This window comes from Ciconia boyciana, chromosome 8, assembly GCF_034638445.1.
Source record: "Ciconia boyciana chromosome 8, ASM3463844v1, whole genome shotgun sequence".
NCBI classification, from domain to species: Eukaryota; Metazoa; Chordata; class Aves; order Ciconiiformes; family Ciconiidae; genus Ciconia; species Ciconia boyciana.
The window spans coordinates 64,408,314-64,431,080 of record NC_132941.1 but is presented as its reverse complement, the minus strand read 5'-3'; the positions used below and the strand labels follow the sequence as shown (position 1 = coordinate 64,431,080).

Here is a 22,767-nt window from a genome sequence, read left to right as displayed (position 1 = left end):
AAGGGATCATGATTTTTGAGAGGCTGAACTACACCATCCTTTAACAACAAAAAGCCAATGTTTTCAAACCAAGTGTCACCTTTTAAGAAATGCCTCTCCCCCATCTGTTCTATGTAATGTTTCTAACCACGGCTACCTCCCCTCTCAAGCCCACTGCTTCCCATCAGGCAGGCCGGAGTGAAAGAGGCACAGTCTCACCCCAACTTTAAAACGAAACTCCTGAGCTTCTGTAAAAGCCTGGAAGTAGCTCTACAGCTGCCCAGGGGAAAATTACCTTCTTTTGATATCTCTTGTTAACCTTACGGGAAGAAAAGGCAAAGTAGTGTGATCAACCCCGAGTGAATTGCCAGGTAGAGGCACAGCTGGGCAATGATGGTAAAAAAAAAGACAAAGTGGTTAGTGTATTGGTACAGTCTTCTAAAAATGCACAGCAAATACTGTTTCAGATGGGTTACCGATCATGGAATGGCATAGTTAAAAGAGCTGCTGGACTACATTTGCAAATTGCATAGGTAAATGTAAGCAGTTGATTTAACCTCATGTCAGAACGTCCCAAATGAGAGGACTAACTTAATTCTACATGGAAACCTCAACTTTGAGCTTCCTGACACTTGGAAATTCATGTAAGACGCTCATATTCTCAGTGTATATTGATTTTTACTTTTTTTCCTTTTCATTGAACAATACGAAAATTTATCACTAACTGGAGTGACCAGAAAATGAGAGAAGAAATATCTGTAAAGAGGAAAAAGCGCTTTGAAAATGAATCGCCTCCTCACACGCACGAAAAAATCACACAGGAGTCCTATGATTTAAGTTATGCAAAGGAATACGAATAAGTAACCACAGCGGTCCCTTTGATATCACTGTCCACCAAAAATTTTTAGAATAATGAAGATTCAGTTGTTTAATCTAACTGTGAGGGAAAGGGAAAGCACAGCATTTTCAGCGCTGTTTCTTTTGAAGGCAGGCAGAGCCCTCTCTCCTTTCTAGTTGTAAAATGGGAAAAAATTAAGAATGGTTATTCAGTCTAACACCAGTCTCTCAAGCGTGGATGCCGTGCTGTGTAACGTGGCGCAGGCTGAAAAGTAAGCAGCAGGTATTTTGCCTGCTGTTTATATAAACAGCTCATTAGTGCTATCAGCAGACACGGGCCGGTACGACTTTAGACAGGCTGTTTTCAATATAGATGTACAGGACTCCGCAACTTTTAATTTATAGCTAAAATGCATTGGCCTGGCGCTCAGAAGAACAATTCCCACTGCCTGTATACTAGCACCATAAAAGACTAACTGTGAAGCCATAAAGACGTAAACCAACAAAATAAAAACATGCGACTTCTGGCTTTTCCTTTCCAGAGAGGAATGGAATATGAAAATATACTTTTAAATCAGCTATGACCCTAATTCTAACGAGGTTCTCCTCACCCGCTGTCAAGGGGTTAGTAAAAGCTTTTTGGGCAGCAGAAGCATGCTGTGGAAAGCAATGCTAGCCACTGCGCGAGCACCAAGGCACCGAGGCAAGCCCCAGCCCCACGCAGCCTGTTTGGGCAGCCCAGCTCTATCACAGTCTAGACTTACAATTTTTTTTAGCATCATTTATTAACAACTTCTAAATACTGCATTAAGATAAGGTATAAAATTTGACCTTTTAAGCAAAGTTTCTATCAAAATACTAATCTGATTCTGCTAAAAACTTACTTGGAAAACATGAGCTGGTTGGATAATATTCTAGTTCTACCAGAAAATGACATTTCTGTTTGCACTACATTTATGCAACAAAGATTGCTTTTAAAAACCCTAGTTTACGTTTCTGAAATATTCTGACAAAGAGATCTCTGCTCCTATATTTAAACATTTTGTGCATGAAACATCCAAACACGGATACATCCCTACATCTTCCTGCCTGCCAAGTTAAACCCCTTCATCTGCGGACAGGTAACACCAGCACCCTCCCCTTCCCACCATGCCATGCCAAATGCAAATTCGTCTTACAATAAAAGCTGCAATTGCAATGAAATGGTCTCATCTGAGAATATTTCTGCCTTCTTACAATATGAACCACAGACACCCATTCTCTGAGGGAAATATTTTGTGTACACGAGAAAAAACAAGGGTAGCTGAAGGATTGCATTAGCTATTGCAATTGCCAGAAAAAGTAAGCCCCCCAAATTACATGCATCACTTTTATTTTTTCCATGGCATCATATGCACATGTACTTACCCTTAACGCAGCAGTTAGAAATGTACCATTGATTTTTGGTTTTTACTGGGTTTTTTTTAAGTATTATTATCTTTAAGTGCTAGCTGGTGGACCGTTTACATAAAGCATTCCAAATAACTTGTAGCAAGTTTAAAGCTCCCTGAAGGTCACTTGACGCAAATTATGTTTACTATTCAACTTATAAGTTAGAGAGAAAGGCAATGAAACATATTTGGACTTTTTTCTTCCTTTTTTTACCTTGCCCTTGTCAAAGTAATGGATAATTTCTTGATATAGCTGATCTTTCAACTGTCCTTGAGTAGCAGCCTGGTATCCATCCCGCTGGGTAAGATGTGCTGCACATGCTTCTTCTGACCACTAAATTACACAAGAAAGAGGGGAAAAGTGAAAGCAAATCAAAAGCTACGAAATACGTCAGTAAAATTAGGCTAAATAAAATACACACTTTTTCTTGAAAGAAGTGGTACCACAGCTAAGGCACTAACAAAGATTTTTTTTTTTTGCGTTGTGTCCTTTGATTCCTTGGGCACGAGGACCATTTATTTGAATGCTGTAATTGGAGGCTAATTACATATATCAGCTGGAAGGAAGTTTCTTGAGGTGGCTTCCTCTCCTCGGTGAGTTTGATGAGGCTGACCTTGGCCTGCTGATGGGTACAGCCTGCTAGATGCATAACGAACACGAGCAGATTTATGTTGAGAGAAGCCCCGAAGCCAAGATACATCAATGCAAATGGAAGGGACTGTAGGCACAGAAATTAAAGGGCTAAAATTCATAGAGAACATTTGGGGGCACGGAAAAGCGCAACTAACTTTATCCAGCTTGTCTGCAATCAGTAGCTCTTGCTCTTCCAGCAAATGCCTAGCGGATGAGGAGCAAGGCGCAGATATTAAATCATATTAAATTCCTCCTAGACCTGAGAGGACCAAGCAATTCCCTACAACTTTCTCCTTTCCACCTGCATATTCCGGGGTCCATTAAGGGACAGATGCAACTGAAACCTCTGGATTCCAGCATCCATATCGCCTCTTCTTCACCTCCCTTCTCTCCTCCCACTAATATTCCCTACGATCTACCTGGGGATGAGACAGTACTGGAGCCTTTTCCCTAGACAGGATACTAATACTATATCCTACCCTTCCATAGCTATCTATTTTCATGACGCTAGCAGGAAATTAATACCTTAGAGACTCACAAACCTCTATCAAATCAAATCACAAACCTCCATTAAATCAAATGAAACTTCTCATAGATTGAAAAAGAGACAGGGACAGGTGCTCCAACAGGACTTCTTGCCTTAAGAAACCAAGTTCTACAACTAAATTAATTAAAGAACTCTTCACTTTCTTCTCTGAAAATCAAAGTTATTGTAGCAGGAGGACTGCCCACAGAAATGAAGTGGTATAACTTTCAGAAAAGAAGAAATTCAGCCAACGATCAGCAACTCACAGGTTTATTCACAGAATTGCTGTTACATCATCCACTTCTACCTCCCATATGTTATTACATTTCACCCAATTACTTCTTAATTTAGACAAAATCTTTGTGTTTGGCTAAGGTACCAACTTTGACACCTTTGTACCGCAAAACTGTGCTTCTGAGCAACACAAACCTCATGCAGTCTGCAATGCAACGGCATTTTTTTCAGCATACTAACAGCCACTCTCTTCTGTTAGTTTTGAACATCTTATTTTTGACTAAGGGGGTTAAAAATAAAACTAAAGCCTCTTTTCTTAAGTGTGCTTAATCAGCTTGCAGTAATCTGGAGAAAACGATGGTGGCTTTCTCTCCACAGACAGCCTTCTCACAAATTTAAAGGTGAAATTCTCGACAGCTCTCAGTCTTGACCTAAAGGGGATCCCATTAGAATCAACGTGATGAAATGTATGCTGATGATAAGTGACATTGAAAATCCTGTCCTCAAGGTGTGAAAGAAAAACTCAGTTGTCTGAAGTTACACACACCACAATATTGCTGCTACTCAAGCAATACTGAGCTCCATCCACTGCTAACTACTGGTACTAACAGGATATTGTATTAGACAGATCAATACACTTCTATAATAAAAGAATGCCAAACTCTAACGTAATTATATTCATAAACAAACATCCACTTAGTGATGAAAACCTGCAACAAATACTACCCTTACATTTGCCATCTTCTATCAGTTTGCATTATAAGAAAAGAAAACTGGGTATTTCTTTCCAGTAAATTAAAGGAGTATATTAAGATACTCATCCGGTCTCGGAAGACATTCTGTAAGAAAACCCCAAATTGGCTAAACTCTAATTTAAGGTCACATAAAGCATATTGACTAGCAGGTTCAAGCCATAACAGGTAAAAGTCTGAGTGACGTTTTACGGCACGGTTCATTCCATCATTTTTCCAGAAACTGCAGCACCTGTGCAAGGGAACAAATGCTTTACCTTGTCTAAAAGGTTCATTCATGCAAAGCGCGATGACCAAGTATTGCACAATTTGGCAGTCTTGTTTTACGTCCCTTGTGGGAATAAGAGAGATCTTCAGAGCCGGAGTCAGCGAGTTACTCACTCGAGCTTCTACCCCCAGGCAAGCGGCTGCACGGGCCCGAGTGACTGAAGGTGTCAGAGCCATCTCCTCACGTCTTCACCTCTCTGACACACCTCTCAGCACAGAAAATTTCATTACCAAAGAAGTGACTGCATCCAGCAGGCTGGGTCCAACAACTGCCCCTGCTTTCAATAATGAATAAAGCTATTGCTACAGTGCTTTTGCACTCCAGATGAATCTTGCTGATGTTTTCTTGTGTAATAACCCTTTATTTATTTTAAAAAACAGTAAATGCGTTTCAAAGTGTCTTAATTTAAATTTAACATGTACGCTCTGCATCATACTTAGTCTGATTATAGCTTGGATGCAGTTTGTTCGGTTTTGAGGTACGAATAATTCTCAGTGCAGCCGTTAAAAGCATTTCATTTACCACCTTCCACTTTTCAACATAGATATTTTACACTCATATTTCGCTTGGGATTGCTTAGATTAAATCAAAGATTGCTAAGAACAATTAGCTGCTTAGAACGAGATAAATTTCCTTTACAAAATGGGGTACCATTAGCATAGCTTCTGTAATAATACTGAAGGCTTGCAATAACCCAGAAGGTTGCAGTAACCCAGCAGGTTGCAGTAACCCAGAAGGTTGCAATACACTCGCCATGGGCATGAGAAGTAGATCAAGGGGAAAACGCAGTTCTCAGTTGTTCTGTCCCTGACTCCCTGCCCCATACGACCGCGGGCGCTACCGTCCTCGCGGGGAGCAGAAAGAGATCCAGGTCTCCCCGGGGAGAGAGAGTTTTCACTGCGGGTGGTGAGATGTGAGGAAGAAGAAGGGGACTAAAGCAAACGCTTCAGAAAACACTCATTCTTATGGAATTTAGATTTTTACTCTTCCTATTGCCTGCTTTTTAGAATGAAAACATAAAACTCCTTCCTACTAATTTAGTGATGAGTAGGCTACATTAAACACGTGGTTTCCTGACACAAGCGTCCGCTGTTACGTGCAGCATCCTTCCATAGGATAAGGCCAGAACACGGCTGGCACACGCTGCCACATTTGTGACACAATCATGGAACTAAGCTGCATGTTAGAGACAACACCATCTCTCCAGAAAGCTTTCAGTGAGATTAATGCTTATGAAATACAGTTTCATTACATTTCTGACTGCCAGTATATAGTGTTAAAAACTCAAATGCTTTATTTACATGCACCTTGTATAGATAAAACATTTTATTTATGTATATTGCAGGTTACACCAAAACATTCCTTGAAGAACAGCAATATGGTTATGTCTCTTTAAATGCGCTATAAACTGTGTAACACTGCATTAAAATTACACGTTCCTTTTAAAGAAGACTATTTGAATCTCTCTCTAACTTTTCAAAATCAAAACTGAATCTACAGATACCCAAGAGCACCTGAGGACAGTCTCCAGCACTCCCTTGTATTGCCTTTGCAAAAACAATTCTGTGGAGAGCTGGTTTACTAAAATACGTGTTTAGATGCTTCCGCACATTACATAATTGTCCTGGTTTCGGCTGGGATAGAGTTAATTTTCTTCCCAGTAGCTGGTACAGTGCCGTGGTTTGGATTCAGGATGAGAATCATGTTGGTAACACCCTGGTGTTTTGGCTGTTGCTGAGCAGTGCTGACACTGGTCAGGGACTTTTCAGCTCCCCCTGCTCTGCCGGGTGCACAAGCAGCTGGGAGGGGGCACAGCCAGGACAGCTGCCCCCCACTGCCCAAAGGGCTATGCCATACCGTATGGCGTCAGGCCCAGTATAGAAACTGGGGGAGCTGGCCAGGGGCAGCGATCGCTGCTCGGGGACGGGCTGGGCGTCAGTCGGTGGGTGGTGAGCGGTTGTATCACTTTTTCCCCCCTCCCTTGGGTTTTGTTCCTCTCTCTTTTGTTGCTTTCCTTCGCATTACAATTCATTATTATTATTACTATTATTTTGTTCCAATTATTAAACTGTCTTTATCTCAACCCACGAGTTTTCTTACTTTTGCTCTTCCGATTCTCTCCCCCATCCCACCGAGGGGGAGTGAGCGAGCGGCTGCGTGGTGCTTAGTCGCTGGCTGGGGCTAAACCACAACAATAATTTTGATATTTAGAAGAAATATAAATTACAGCTTTGCAATTAATAATGTGTGGTCTTGACTTGACCGTGCTTCCATTCATTTCAGATGAAGATGAGTAAAGCATGCTCTGACACACACTAACGGCAGAGGGCTGGCTTCCTGCACGTAGGGATTACACGTGCAAAAGATAAAACTGACATAAGAAGCAGCACACAGTTGTTAATCAGTTTAAAGTGCAGATTTTCTAAGAGTGACAAACAGTACTACTGTTGGTTACCCCTAAGATGATTTTCAAAACTTGCAATGTGTTGCGGTGTTTACCTTAAGCAGCTTTGCATGCAGAAGTAACGTGTAGGCAGCTTCCGTGTAGTTATCACATTCTTTGTGCAGGTCACACAGTTTGTACAAATACCTGCAAGTAATAAAAAACAACGGTTCTTAAAAAAGGTTGGTTCTTAACTGTTACTAAATCATTTATTTTGAAGACTATAACGGTTCAACTCTATCTTCAAACAACTAAATATATGTGGGAATATTTAAAGCTCCTATTTCTGTGTACAGACACCTTTAGGACCATTTGCATTTTCGTTGTGTTTTTTTTCCAATACATATAAATGACTTGTGATGTGTAATGGATCCAGTACAGATTTTGTGCAAGAGATATTGCTCTAATTGTTCAGCTATGGAGACAGATACATGTCTTCTTCCTTAACTTCAATCTCATCATACCTCTGCAAGGAGATTCTCTTCATTTGTTTGTTAGGGCTTTTTAGTAACAATTAAAAAAACCCCCACAAAACTATTAAAATTGTGCTTTGAAAAAGCCAGTGAAAATACAGAACTTTGATATTCATTACGACACATTATAAGTTTGTTAACAGAAACAGGAGAGAATTTGGGTGGGGGGTTGACAGTGAGAGACAATTTGTCTTTATAGAGATGCTGAATAGGGCGGATCTCCGACTCGTAACTTTAATGTGTTTGTCCACAGTTCTCAATCCTGCCTTTTCCTAGATTTTATTTTCTTTTTGCAAATTAATAAAGCAATGATTAAACCCATTGAAACAACAGGAAGCGAGTTCAGAAGTGAAAATTCTTCCAAAAAGGTAACAAGCATCTGAGAATGAATTAATGAATAATATTTAGATACCTAAAATAGCAGTAAAAGCACAAGCTTCATCATTTTAGCACAACAGTCTAGCCAATTTTAAGCCAAAGTACAAACAGAGGACTAGGAACCCTGAGGTTTACAAAAAGCACAACAACATATTACCATTTTTCCTTTGTGTGAAAACAGATTTTGAAAGGTTCCTAAAAGCTTTAAATTTAAAGTAAGTATCAGTCTGATATTATTTAACAGCCCTTTTTACCTCAAGTCACATATTTTGTACCTTGCCAGAAAGCAGAATTATTTCTTTGCTCAGTTTTCTTTTGACTTATGTTTTTCACGTGACAACACTCCTGAGTATTTCAGTGTTCATCGTAATATAACTGCAGGAGTTGGAGAAGGGGGACAAAAAAAATCTCATTACTCTAATTCCTAATGCTCACTGTTCTCAGTGAAGATAAGCTTTTGAATGTACTTAAGGTTCAGCAAAGGTATGTTTTTTCATTACTTCCTTCCCTCCAGCCCCCAAGTGACTACTTAATATGAGCTTAATTTTCTCCAATTACACTACAGCAAGCCAAGCAGAGTTTGTCCCTGGTCATGTTTACAAACCTTATGTACATTTCTTCTCTCTCAATCTCCTTGTAGAAATTCTGAAAAACAACACAATTTTGTTACAAAGTCTTTGATTTCACAGTCTGAACCGTACGCAGAACATGCTCTAAATTAAAAATTCGTAATTGCGTAACATCAACCTCAAAACTGCAAAATGAAATTTGCCTCTAGTGATAGAACACAAGTTATTTAACTTATAAAGTCTAATGCTGTGGTGTTTCACGATGTAGCATATTAGGGCTTATGTCTCACTGCAAAGGTTACAAATTTGCAAGAATAGTACTGCTAGAAATCTGCTTCTGGCATTTGCAAGTCACACATCATTAACCATTTTCAGTTGAACTTTTGTAATATACAAAAACATAATTTTGAAGCAACAGTTGCTCTATGGATTTAAAACTCCAAACCTCAGTCGAGTAATACATCATCTGGCCTTGAACTCTAATAGTTGCTTTGGAAATAAAAAGTTAGATTAGTGTTATTTATCTGGTTTCATATGCCTCACATTATCATCACTCTCTTCAGAAATGTCTGAATGCCTCTGGTCTTGAGATAAACTAGTTAACACTACAAATATTGTAAACGCAAGATATGATAAATTGGGCGAGATATTAAAGGCACTTCTGAATCTAATTTAAAGTTTGCCTTCAAAAGTTCAAATAAATCTGAGAAAACAAAATACAAAGAAATTTCCCCTTCAATGAATTACAATATATTTCAGTGCCAAATTAAACCAGTCTGAGCAGCCACTAAGAGATGCACAAGCCCAATACAAAACTGTTCCCTTCCAAGAGAACCGAAATACAAGCTAGGATCTAGGTGCCGGCGTTGGACACGACGGATATTCAGTGGATATACCATTTTAGTTGAGATAACTGCTCACTGGTTTTGAGTTCAACTCAAAAGACAAACTGAACCACATGAAAAATTTCCGCTGTTTTTTCTTACCTGTATTTCGTTTGCTTTTTTAAAGTAGGAGAGATTTCTGAGTTAGGTGGATCAATAACGTAAAACCATTTTATCCTAATGTTGCTGCCAGCTGCTCTGCCCCTCTGATGCAGCTCCAGAAGCAACATCAAATCAACACAAACGGGCAGAGGCTTGGGCAGCAGGCTGACACTGACACCCACTGCCTTTACGACAGCTCCCTCTCCCCCAAAAAGCAGTCCCTGTTCCTGCCCCATCTTTGGGAGCAGGTTCCCACCTCCCCCGGACGCCGTGCTGGCCCACGCCTGTCTGGCTCTGCAGCGAACGGGCCGAGGAACTCATGGGGATGAAAAATAACCGGAGGGGAAGAGCGTGAGCTTTCAGCAAGATCCCTCCCCGGATCTGCTCTGCTACCCTGGCGGCACGCGTGCTTTCGCCAGGTTTGTCAGGGGTAGGAACAAGCAGCTGAGGGAACAGACAGGGCTTTTATTTGTTTTTATACATCAGCACTGGCTTAAACGCGTATCAAAACCTCTGACTTAAGCTATAGTCAATACAGACAAACGTAATCCTGTGAAAGCCTCTGCATCATTAAAGTCCCAATTAAGAACTCTTTGAGACCTCAAGTGGGAACTGTGTTGAGTATCAGCGCTGGGTCGGATTTTTGCGAAGGCATAAATTTCCCTTCAGGTGCATGGGGAATGATGAAAAGACTGTGTTGGCCCTGGAGGGCAAATGGGACTTTAAAACCAAGCTAAGGTTTTAAATCACGCCTACTGAAAACGAAGGAGAATTCTGCCCCGCGATGCTTTCCTGCATTTCCCGCAGACTTCGGTGGCAGCGCTGTGTGTGGATATCGCGTGGTGATTTAACCTGACAGCAGTAAATCACCCACAAAATTGATCGTCTGCAAATACTTGAAAAATTCAGGTGACAAAAATCAGCATCAGGAGACGCCGTTAGAGACACAGAGGAAACAAAACCAATCCCCAAGTGTGCCATCGGTCCCTCTGCAGTTGGTATGGCAAGAATTACTAGGAAGAGTCTCAGAGTATTATGATGAAGGGAAGGAGAAATAAATTCACCTTCCTTTGGAAGTTTTCCTAGTTTTATCAATTGTTGTCATGTTTTAGAGCGTATCGTGTATGTGATATTTTACTTCCTATCTGGCCTGGTGCGAACTGGCAGGCTTTTCTAACTCAAATTTCCTCGGGAGGACGCTATGACTTTTCTGCGGGCAACCTAACGGCACTCGCTAGACAAACAGCCGGTGACAACGCTCCAAGTTCCTCCGCTTTTCCCATTTCTTAAACATTCTGATGCTTTTTGATGTGCACAGAGAGGAAAAACAAACTAAAAATAAAATCCCCATTTCTGATTTGATGTCTCTATCTTCTCTCCCATTCTAATGGGCAGCGTTTCATCATTTAAGCTTATGCAGTAGTGTGGCATAAAGGCTGCGCTGCACGAGCCGAGGACGTTTGCATTACTCGCAAGTGCTAAAGCTACAAACTATTTACTCAGATCTTTCCAAACCAGCCTGAACAAAATCTATCAGCCATATCACCTAAACCGTAAACGCTCACTGTCTGTGCCCCACATATTTAAACGAAATGAAAGCTTTGACAACGATATAGGGATGAAAGCTCTGAATCCTTAGGGGCTAACAGTTTAATATGGAGTCCTATTGGAAAACTCAAATCTAGCTAGTACTATGTTTGGAGGTCTCTAAAATTTATTTTGACATTTTTCCATATGTGCTGATTTTGTGCTAGCAAAATCTCATACTGAAGAGCACGATATGCGTGCTACGGGGACAACTTCTACTGCTTCCAACTCTAGCCTAAATGGACACAGGTTTGTAGTATAGAGTAGATACTCCAGAATTTGTGGAACTAAGAGGAGGAAATTTCCCATCAGTGAGGAAAACAACCTGAGCTTTTTCTGCTGTGAATGAAATAGTAACACTCAAATTTATTCAAAAATTTTGAATACGGAAGCTGAGCAGTAAGCAGAATACAAATAGGATTGCAAATGCATGAAAATTTCGGTAGTAAACTGCATATTACTCCAATGTTCTGTATGTCAGTGATTTTCTGCATAAAGTTGTTCATACATCAACTGTAAATGTCAATGAACAGCCCTCAATATCAGGCCCTGAAACATTTCTTCTTAAATCTTTCCTTAGAATCAATTAAAGAAGTCATAACCCATGTTTTCATAGATTCACCTTCATTAAAAAAGGAAAAAAAAAACCCCAATATTTCAAACTTTCATGAGAATCCCAACACGTACCCTGTTTTACACAAACCTTTTGTTTAAGGTGTAAAATTAAGAATGCAGTAGTCATTTCAGGCTGGTGACTCCTCTTTGCTTACCAGCACATTGACAGTACAGCTCATGCGGTTCTCCTTGTTCTCATCGTGCATTATGGTCCTGTAGTCCAACAACCTCTCCATTAAGCGCACAACAAGTTTCACAAAAGTTTCTCCACTCTTAGCAAGGTATTTGTGTTTTCTGCAGTGCTCCAAGAGACTGAAAAACCAATTACATTTGCCTTGTTAATCACACGCAGAAAAAACCTTGGCTCAGGTGCAATTTTAAATATTGTGCATCATTAACAGATTTTAATTATTTCTGGGCTACAAAGTTCATTGTAATCTAATTGCTCTCTCTCCTGACTTTACTGTGACATAAATCTCGCCGCTGATCAACACTTACATTTTGTCAAATAACACTTTGTACTGTTCGTCTCCTCTGCCTCCTTCCACTTCATGATCCAGTTTCGTGATGATCTCATTTTCAAACTATAATTAAACAAAGCAAGCGTAAATAATCAGATGGCAAATATTTCACTTTATTACTGTAGCCTCAATGGTTCACAGATTGGTTGGGTATCTCGGTGAGATGTTTAGCCACTACTTTAAAGCTTGATTGACTTTAAGAGTTCGCGGTCTCTGGTACTAGACTATCCACACGACGATCTGCTGCCCTACAAGGACTTTTTTGTTGAGGAAATCATCGGTCATGTTGTTAAATGAAGTGTAAATATTTGCATTACGAGAAACGAAATAAGGAGATTAACGACAAGAATGAGGGCGGGGAAAAAGAAGACACAAAGCCAGGGACAGACTGTCCCCTGCAATAACGGTAATAGCAACAAAAGTAAAATACAAAAATGCTGAAAGCTGCATGAGAGGGGATATGTAGCACCTAAGGCTGGGTAACTCAGCCGGATGCACGCCCTAGCATCACTAACATCCCTTTTTAGCATACAGATACTCACTCACAGTGGGGCACAACTCAATTAACAACCTTGCTAATAAGTCACTGCAGAGGGGAAGGAAACTGTTCGAAACAACTTCAGAGTAATATTTGGGCGATAATAAAAGAATGCAAACTTAAGTGGGCATTAGAATGTATTTTAAATGCAAACTGGGTAATTCACTGGATTTTTAATGGTTACAGAGGGTTCTACCTGTTGCTGCTACATTCCCTAGGGCCCAGGGTAGGAACAAATGCAACCTGTTAGCAGAGGAAGGATCACTCTAGGCTTGCTGCTAGGTAACAGATCAGTCCAGTCATCTAATTCCTAATTCTTCATTAAATAAGCACAGACAGCCACACCATCAGTGACACAACCTACTGTCAAGAGACCTCGTCAGCAGAGCCCGGCTGAGACGGGAGCCTGTGGCCGGGGAACGGGATCCCATTAGTCAGAGTGGGAGTTTATTGACAGAACAGTTCTCTTCAAGTTTCTTCACTGTCACTTGCTTAAGCAGTCCCTAACTATTCCGAGGAGAAGCAAAGGGCCATCTGCACAAGAACAAAGCGTACTAACGTTTTGTAAATGTCAAGAGATGTACTTTGCATCTGCAGTTAATATTAACGGCATATAATGTACAAACGAAAAAAGAATGGACTGTCTGTAGCTTGATATACTTCCAGACCGAGGATGCACTTCCACAGCCCCTGGGTCAGCAGCAGCCTACGGACCCAGCCTTGCACCTCTGTTCCAGCCTGAGCTTTCCTTCCCCGTGCTACGCTCCCCCACCTCTAAGCTGTACCAGTAACATAACGGCATTTCTTATTCTTTATAAATTATTTCCACCGATCAAAAGATCTACTTTAGTGACAACAGTATTAGCTCCTCTGTTACAGCCACCAAACGCTGCCCGATCAGCAGAGGGGCAATGTAACTGGAGAAGGCAGGCTTTTGTTGCAAGCCTGTAAGCAAAATTAGACTTTTCTTTCACCAGGAACAACCGCAAGGAGACAACAAGGACAACCTCAAAGAGCGCTGCAGTAGAGGTCAGGTGCTAAAGATTTAGCTGATAACTATGCTGAAAGGCAAAAATCAAAATCTATGTATCAGGAGGTAAAACATCGCCGCAGAGAGCCCTGCCAGCCCAGCAGCGTCTGCCAAGGGCAGGTAATGGGCACCCGGGTAATGGGACCAGCATCCCAGAGCGTCCCAGATGCCAGTGCAGAGGGGCTGAGCTCGGCCGTGGTCCCGCCGGCGGCGTGCCAGGCAGGCTGAACCCCGAGCGGTGCCGCGCGTGGCCACCCCGCCGGTGCTGCTGCCCCGGCCGTAGCACCACCGCTCAGCAGTGACCGGTGGACAACAGGGGACAGGTATTTTCTACACGGTCAGGCCCATGGAGAAAGCTGAGGAAGACAAGGTGTTACCTCCAGCCAGCAGCAGGGCTCAGATTGGCTTAGCTAGGAAGAGAAACTGGATTTTTTTAGTCCATGCTGTGAAATTCTGCTGGCGTATTTATTTCAGCGAGGAGTGTGAGATCACCCTTGCCAACGGACTTATGTCATGATGAAACTCTGACGATAAGAGAGTGCTTTTCACCACCTTCATTTATATCACTTTGAGGAGGCGTAGCAGTTACGTCCACCACCGATCTCTTTCTGCCAACGTACGCTGCATTTTAAGCTCTGCCCACGCAGTCCCACCTCAGCCCACGCAGGTTATCATAACGCCTCTACCAAGCACAACCAGACATGCCCTTAGTTCTGCCCCAATCCCTTTCTCCTGAAATAAATGCTGCATGTGCGTGGCAAGGTAAACCCGGGCAGAACAAGAGAAAAGCCTGCAGCAAATAAGGGTGAGGAGAAGCACCTTGGCCACCCTCACAGCTGGAGGCACCTGCCTGCTCTCCTGGAAGGTCCTCTTCTGCTGAAGCCCACAGCACTCGTGAACACACACACGCTGCCCGTGAGTTGACCCTGCGCATGAAATGTGGCCGTGGACTGTAGAGAAGTTCCTGCTTTGCTAAGAAAAATCCTTTTTAGGGAGAGATATACATTGGTATGAAGGATTTGCTTGATAAACTGTGACAATGCCAAAATACTCCTCTTCGTTAGGACAACTCAATCTCTGAATATCTTAACAGGCTCAACAGCAGTAATATAAAAACCCACACTCAGATCCAGGACACTGTTTTTGTCTCCCTTTCCAAGTCTCCACGACCTTCTCAGCATTAACTGCAGTAATGTTTGCATCATTTCCTACCTTCATATGCAACCTCAGACTTTTCGTCCTCTGCATTTGAGTTGGGAGATTTATTTTTACACACTACCTGGCAGCCCACCAGACCTGTCTTACAAACAGAGAAAAAAAAAATCCCTGCTCTGAGCTCAGTGACTACAAGCTATCATGACAAATAACGGCAGAAAAAGTCCTGCTCACCTACCGCTCAGAGCAAATTCAGGATACAGTCTAACAACACACAAAAGCCAGTCGAACTGTGAGCTGTCAGGAAACCTGAACTACAGATTGTATCATGCATACAGCGATAAAATCAACCAAGTACCCAAACAACAGATATTCCATCTTAAAACAATTTTCATTATTATACCTCACTGTTTTAAAGATGAAACCCCAAACCTCAGATTAAAATATTTCATAGGTGCTCTTCTGTACCCAAATGATCCACGAAATCACAGAAACGCTGCCTGGAAGAGACCGCGAAGGTCATTTCATCCAGCCTCCCAGGTGATGCAGGATCATTGCCAACACTAGATCAGGCCAACTGTGACTTGCTTAGCCAAGTACTGAACATCTCCATGGATGGATGATGACACAGTCTCGCTGGGTAACCTGTTCCGCTCTCTCACTACTTTCCTTCTGAAGAAATGAATGAAAAGTGAAGTGAAATGAGGTTTTTAATACAGTGAATCCATTATTCAAAAAATGACAGGAAAATGAGAAAAGGAAGAATAATGCAATCCACCCCCTCTAAGAAGCAAACACAAGCTGAAACACGTTCCCTCAGTACAAGGACGTGTCACGTAAAACACTGAGGCAACACAATGATGAAACAGAGAAGTCACAAAATTCATGTTCTCTAATGAGACCAGAAAGAAATTGACTTTCTATACCAATGTGAAAAATGACACTTGCTGCCAGCGTGAGCCCTTTAGGTGATATATTTTTTAGCAAGAGATTACTCATAGGAAGAAGAGCAATTACATTTGTCATACAGGATCTTGAGTATCTTCCCGATATCAATTTTACTTAAATTTCTGTAAATCTAGGCTTTGTTGGGCCATCTCCCTAATGGTCCTCTTGGGCTGAACAGAGCGAGAGTTGTGGCATTTCTGGGGTTTTAAGGACTATTAACAGTATCTTTGCTCTTCAATCACTCTTGATACTTCTCAAGGAATCAATACGATGTAGATCATGCAAGCCAGATGACTAAACGTTATTTAACATAGTTAAAATTCCTTCCGCAGCCTTTCCACAGAAGCAGGTTTCATCAACACAAGTTGAGGTTTATAGAGCTATCGTCTTCCACGATGGGAGTAAGAACACGGCCCTGGAGTCGCACAAGCTAATGGCTCTGGGACACCACATCTGGCATCTGTTGACCAAGTCTCAATTTTTCCTTTTATTTTTTTAAACGCATAAAATAGCACGAAGTAGGCCTGCAATTATTGTGATGGATTTTACTCTCAAGTGAAGAAGCGCCAAATTTTCAGTGTTTACATTACAGCCAGTGACGCCTGCTGAGGCTCTTTCTGGAGGCTTAGGGGGTCTATCGGGCACCATCAATGAGCTGAGATTCATATCCTTCTGTTGACAGAGAAAGCTTGAGGGGTGATTTTAGGAAGATTACAGGAAATTATTATCAACTTTTCCTTGCAGTTGATCAAGATCTTGGCTTCTCTTTAGGATGTGCGTTTGAACTTGAGCAAAGAGTATATCCACTACTTCATCTGTCTGTTACAATCTCCCATCTGGAGAAAATAAATCAATGTAAGCTATCTAGCATCTTCAAGTGTCAGCTCAACTAATCGCTTTTGGTTTTAGGTTTACCTAAAGTGTGGTCAGGCTATATTTGTAGCACTGACTGACAATTTAATCTAGCTGTAGATGAGGAAGACTTTCAATCCTCCAAGCTGCTATAAATTTGTTTTGATATGGGATAAGAATAAATTTGCCACATAAAATTCAAGTGACGATAACACCACTAGAAATTAGTCCTAAAGCAGAAATAGCACCCAAGTACTGCAAAACTTTGTTCAAAGGCTGCTATGAAAGTTGGTGATAATTCCCAAGTTTCATCTGTTCTCTTTGCTATATTCCCACAGCGTTCCGGCCGGCAAACAGATCCGGCAGCCGTTTAGTAGTAGGTGATTTTGGAGGTCTCTAGACTTACTGCATTACCTTTCTCCCTTGCTCTTCAGGTGAGGTGAGGGAGGAATACCGCTATTCTCCAAAAGGCCAGAAAAGAAGAAAAAACGTACGCATTTATATTTCAACCGTAGATAACTACAAATGTTACTTATTGAAATTAATCCTTTGTGGGAGATTACTTATTTGAATTTGTACATTCAGTGGGATTACAGAGGAGAATCTGCAGCATCACAGAAACTTGGACAAGTCATTAACTTGTGTTCTGTCTGCAAATCTACAGCACAGGGAGAGGGAGGTTAACATGGTGCTCAGAAGTGGTAGAAAGACTTAATAAGGAATTATAGGTTCTAAAAGTTGAGAGAGATTCAGATAAACTAGGTACTTCTTATTAAGGAGAATGGTATCAATTTGAAAGTCATTGATAACCAACAAAAAATTACACTGCAAATAAAAATGCTAGTATGGCCGTCTTGATGATACTGAGATTTATTGTTAAATGTTAGAAATGAATTAAAAGGGTTTCCTCTTTATTTCTTCTGGTCTTTACTCATTTAATGCTCTTCACAACAGAATGCTAGCTAGAAGTACTTTAGCTGCACCCATGGTTTTATTTGAGTAATCATATGCATTATGCATTCATTTATTATGCATTTCTATATGATTTCACATTATGCATTCATTTATTATGCATATCTATATGATTCTGCATTATGCATTCATTGCTTGTGCATTTCTATATCATTTTTCTATCATTTCGGCTATGGTTCCATTATGCTAAATGCCATTCCAATTTGCAGAGAACAGGACAGATGTGGTGTTGCATTTTTGGGGCTCTTTCCTCAGATCATTACTTTTACACAACTCCTTACTCTTAACAGGGTAAGAACACATGCTGGAACTTGTATGCTTATATTGCTGATGCTAACACCACCAGATGATTCTCCTTAGTAATGCTGTTCAGCCTGAAAACTAGCCATATGGGACTTCTAATTTCTTCTTGCTCACTACTGCAGAGTTGGGGGTTACACCTCTCAGATTTTACTTCAAAGGATAAGGGTCCTTCCTTCCTTTCTACTTGATGAGAAACGTAATCATGTTGGGGAAGACAGGCTGGGGTAGTGCTTCTGACTCAACCCCTTATTTTGTTAATAGGGTTTTTTGTCTCTTAACATAAGTTACTTATACTAATTAATTTGTACCAGATTAGTTAAAAGAAATCGTATTATGACACAGTGCCATGAGATAGGGAGGACCTACCCAACATCTCCCCCTGCTTCTTCCACGCTCTGTTTTGTACCAGTTCCTGCACTGGCACCTCTCTGTGAACGGGTTCAACTCGAACCAAGCACAACATTACATCAGCAATGACAAAGGTCCAGTAAAGGTAGGTTAAAGTTTTGGGTAGGCAAGCAAACAGGAGTGCTCATAGGAAATGGAGCCGGAGCAAGTGGCAGCTGGAAGGAACAGGCAGCAACATCAGAAGGTCAGGGCTTTTTATGCTCCGAATTCCACATTTCAGCGGAATGATTCTTTCATGATGAACTTTCTCTCCTGCTGTCACCACGGGATCCATCACGCTCACCTGACCAGGCCTTGAACAATCAAACCAATTCTCTTTCATCGCTCCTGTGGCTCTGACATATTCCCTTTGATCTGGAGGGTTCGCTAGTAAAACAGGCAAAGGGAAAAAAGCAGAGCGGAGAAGGAGGCATTTTCTTCTATAGGGAAGCTTCAGTCCCACACTGACTTTAGTATCAGATTCATGCTTTGAGGTACAGGCTACTTTGAAGCCTTATACAGGCTTTAAAGCACCTTAAGAGGGAGAGGACAAAAATGGGCAACTCCAGCTTTTAATTCAGTCAGCCTTTAATTTAGTTCTGTAAAAACCAGAGGAATTTATCTTCTGTTTTTTTCTCAGGGCTATATATACTGGAAGAACAAAAAGCCCCATTCTGTCTGTTACTGGTTTCACCAGGCAAACCAATTCATACTGAAATTAAAACCGCCATCGGGAAAGCTGTCTGTTTATAACACAAGCCATCACAGCATTGAAGTTCTGCAAAAAATTTAAATTCCTCCCCCACAAATCATGAGGTTTATACATCTGCTGGAGAAATGGAGCCAATCTAAACCCTTGTTGATGTGACTAATAAGGTTAGATAATTGGATTTCTGGCAGATTAGTTTAACAGCAGCCAACCATTCAATTTTGAAGTTCTCTTTGAAAGCAATGCTGGACAACGGTAATTGGTAGTTGTGTACAGACGACGTAACGCAGTACATTACATCGACACATTCAAGTATGAAAGCTTCCCTCGGTACTGGTAATACTTAAATTATTTTGTATCTATTTCTAGCACTTAAACAGAAAGGAGACAAAAACGACGAGCCGGGAAGCTACAGGCCAGGCAGGCCCACTTCAGCTCCTGAGGAAACCATGGAGCAAGCCCTCGTGGAAGTTATTTACAGGTACCCGAAGGGTGAGAAGGTAACTGGGAAAAGCCAATATGGATTTACCAAGGGTAAACCACATCTGACCAACCTGACTGCCTTCTGTGATGAAACTATCTGCTCAGTGGATGAAGAGCTGTAGTTGTCATGATCTTAGCAATGTGTTTGATACACTCTCTCAAAACATACTTCTTGACAAGTTGGTAAGATACGGACTGGACAGAGAGACTACAAGGTGGGTGGAAAAAGTGGCTAAATTGCTCATCTCAAAGGGTGGTGGTTTAATGACTTTGACAGTCTGAAAGACAGCCAACAAGAAATTGCATAACATTTAAGGAAGAGAAACTTAAAGTCCTGAATCTGGGATGGTATAGTTGCAAGCAGCAAGTACAAGCTGCTCTGCTGGAAAGGACCTGGTGGACAGCAAGCTGAACAAGAAGAAGCAGTGTGCCCCTTCAATGGAGGCAAAATGTGTCCTTGATTGCACCAACAAGACTACAGCTAGAGGATCAACAGGATTATTCCACTTGTTGGGCCATGGCTGGGACACTGTGTCCAGCTTCGGTCCCCCCAGCTCAGGAAAGACAGTGACAAATTGGAGATGGTCTAATGGAGGGCCACCAAGATGAGCAGAGTGTTGGAGAACCTGGCCTGGAGAATGGTTGAAGGAATCGGGTTTGTTCAGCCTAGAGAAAAGCAGACTCAAGCCTTCCAACACCTTGAAGGTTGTTATAGAGGAGATGGAGTTACTCTGTTTACAGGGGTGCACAGTGACAATACAAGCAGCAACAGGCACAAGTTGATTCAGGGAAATTCCATCTGGATATAAGAAGAAAGGTCTCAAAGATTGGAATAGGTCACCCAGAGAAGTGGTGAAACCTCCCTCACTGGAAATACTCAATACTGAGTTTCAGATGGCCCCAGATAACCCAATCTAAGGCCCAGTTTGGACCAGATTACTTCCAGAGGTCACATCCAACCTAGACTTTTCTATAATTCTCTGCTTTTTACAAGCTGTGATCTTCATTCCCCAAAGACCAATCTGAGATACTCAGCAAACTATATAACTACATTATCTGCAAAACCGTAAATGGACAGATTGATTATTCCCCGTTAGATGTAACCGTTCACTCCAAATGCACTGAAAAAAGGTTTACTACCTCTGCAACCTGTCATATCAATGCTATGTCCATAAAGAAAGAAGCTATACTGCCATAAGAAATATATGTTGAGTACCTACAATCCAAGACATCTCTGACTTAAGCATGAGGCATTTTTCTTCTCAAAAGGCAGAAAGAATTTGTGTGAAATATTTAAGATGTTCATTTATTAAAATCACCCAACTATTCCACAGAAAGCTGGTTTCCTTCTGTCAAGAAAATATAGGGCCATAAATTTAGCTATAAAGTTACCCTCGGATTTTTCATGATCCATATAATTGTACAAATAAAAAATGACAAGCAACAAAAGAGACCATCTGACAGGAAACTGTTTAAATGGCATCCCAGCGAGCATTTCAATCTTTACAGTATCATCGGAGTCAAACATAAGAAAAAATGATTATGCAGTAATTGGATGGATCCAAAATACAGTTCACAACCTCCCCACACGCCATCCAGCACAAAACAAATCAAAGTAATAAAGCTGATGCCATTTCCCTTGCTTAAGTCTCTCCACGCAAATACTCATTTACTCTGGCTACAGATTTATTAAGAGCTGGTTATGAATAACAGTTCACAAAAAAGTATGGAAAAGGATAAGATTTTTCATCCAAGAAAGAAAACTGCCAATATAAAGGGAAAAAAGTAAACAACACACGTCAAACTTTATTACAAAATTCACAAGGTCATATCCTGAACCGACAGAAATTTCACAGTGTAAAGGAGCTACGCGGGCTTGTCCCGTAACACTACCTGGCCTAACTGGTCGTACGCTCAATCCATAAGGCAAAGTTTCAAGGCAAAGAAGCTCAAATGAATGATGTCAGGAAACCTTCTTTCACTCCACTTGTCTCTCAAAAGTTGATGCTATCAGGATAAGATTGTGTGTGCTTATTGCAAGGACTTCCCTCAGCATGTTACAATAGAATAGAATAAAAATGCTACATTAGTATTTTAGATTTTGCAGTGTCTACATAACATGAAGAAACACTGACACTGACTGGATGGCTTTTTTTCCCTCTTCAAAATCCATAAAATGGTAAAGAGTATCACAATTATAAGATAGCAGAGATGATAAATTCTTACAGGTTATAGTTTCTTTTGCCACATTATCAGGCTCCCTTTATGTCCAGTTTCACTCAGAAGCAGACTCTGTTCCTGAGTCACAGTGAAAATTTAAGACATCTGTCTTTGCTCTCCTTTTGTATCATAAAGAAAGGTTTCATTTACTTCATGCAAATTTTTTCTTCAACAAGAATTTTAAAACCTCAGATGAAAACTCTATAGCCACTCAGAGTTATAGAAAATCCATATTATCCTTTAGAAAAATAAGAAATAACAAAAATTCTTATGTTTTTGTCAAAAACCAGTTAAATCTTTCTTACAAACTTTAAATATCTGTAGCTCGTTGCTTACCATCTGGAAGCTTCTAGTAGAATGAAATTCACACTGCATCATATCAAAGAAGATTGGGATTGTAGCCTTCCGAAGTTCGGTTTCAGGGATCAGCGTCATTTCTAAGATTGGTCCCACCATTTCTGGGATAAACTTGATTTTATGCTGACCTTTAAGAGAAAAAGACGCATTTCAGAGTTAACGAACAGCCACTGACTTTGGTAGAAGATAATTGGTATAAAAGCTGTATCAATAAATTCTTATATAGCATAAGAAAGTATTTTCCATGCTCTGACTCTACTGAAACATGATTATTTATGCCACAAGAGGGGAAGTACGTGGTATGTATAAACCCAAATTAACAAGAGTTGTCGAATCAGTAACCAAACTGGAACTTGTCACATTTTCCACGAAGCACCCATATTTGCACCCTCATATAAAGTTTCAAGGTTTGTTTTTTTTAAAAAATACAACTTATGGTTAGGAGAGAAGGAGGCTAAAAGGCACATCGCTTGTATTAACTTATTTAGACTTCTGTATCTTCCGCAGCGTACAAAATGTTCTCCATGTCAGTCTATCAAAGTGTCACCACGAGTGCATAGTTACACAGCCTCGAGACATGA

At 40.9% G+C, this 22,767-nt stretch overlaps 1 protein-coding gene across 3 annotated transcripts in view; it reads right to left on the bottom strand.

Annotated features, from left to right (window-relative positions):
- The window catches only part of DOCK1 (dedicator of cytokinesis 1), a 323,303-nt gene that overhangs the window by 54,145 nt on the left and 246,391 nt on the right, over positions 1–22,767 (bottom strand). For all 3 annotated transcript variants that reach the window (XM_072871685.1, XM_072871686.1, XM_072871687.1), the window contains 6 exons: positions 22,166–22,314; positions 12,210–12,295; positions 11,867–12,023; positions 8,559–8,599; positions 7,160–7,250; positions 2,461–2,580 (listed from right to left, as the gene is read on the bottom strand). In XM_072871685.1, the coding sequence (XP_072727786.1) occupies positions 2,461–2,580; positions 7,160–7,250; positions 8,559–8,599; positions 11,867–12,023; positions 12,210–12,295; positions 22,166–22,314 (644 nt within the window). The remainder of the gene's footprint in view (positions 1–2,460; positions 2,581–7,159; positions 7,251–8,558; positions 8,600–11,866; positions 12,024–12,209; positions 12,296–22,165; positions 22,315–22,767) is intronic.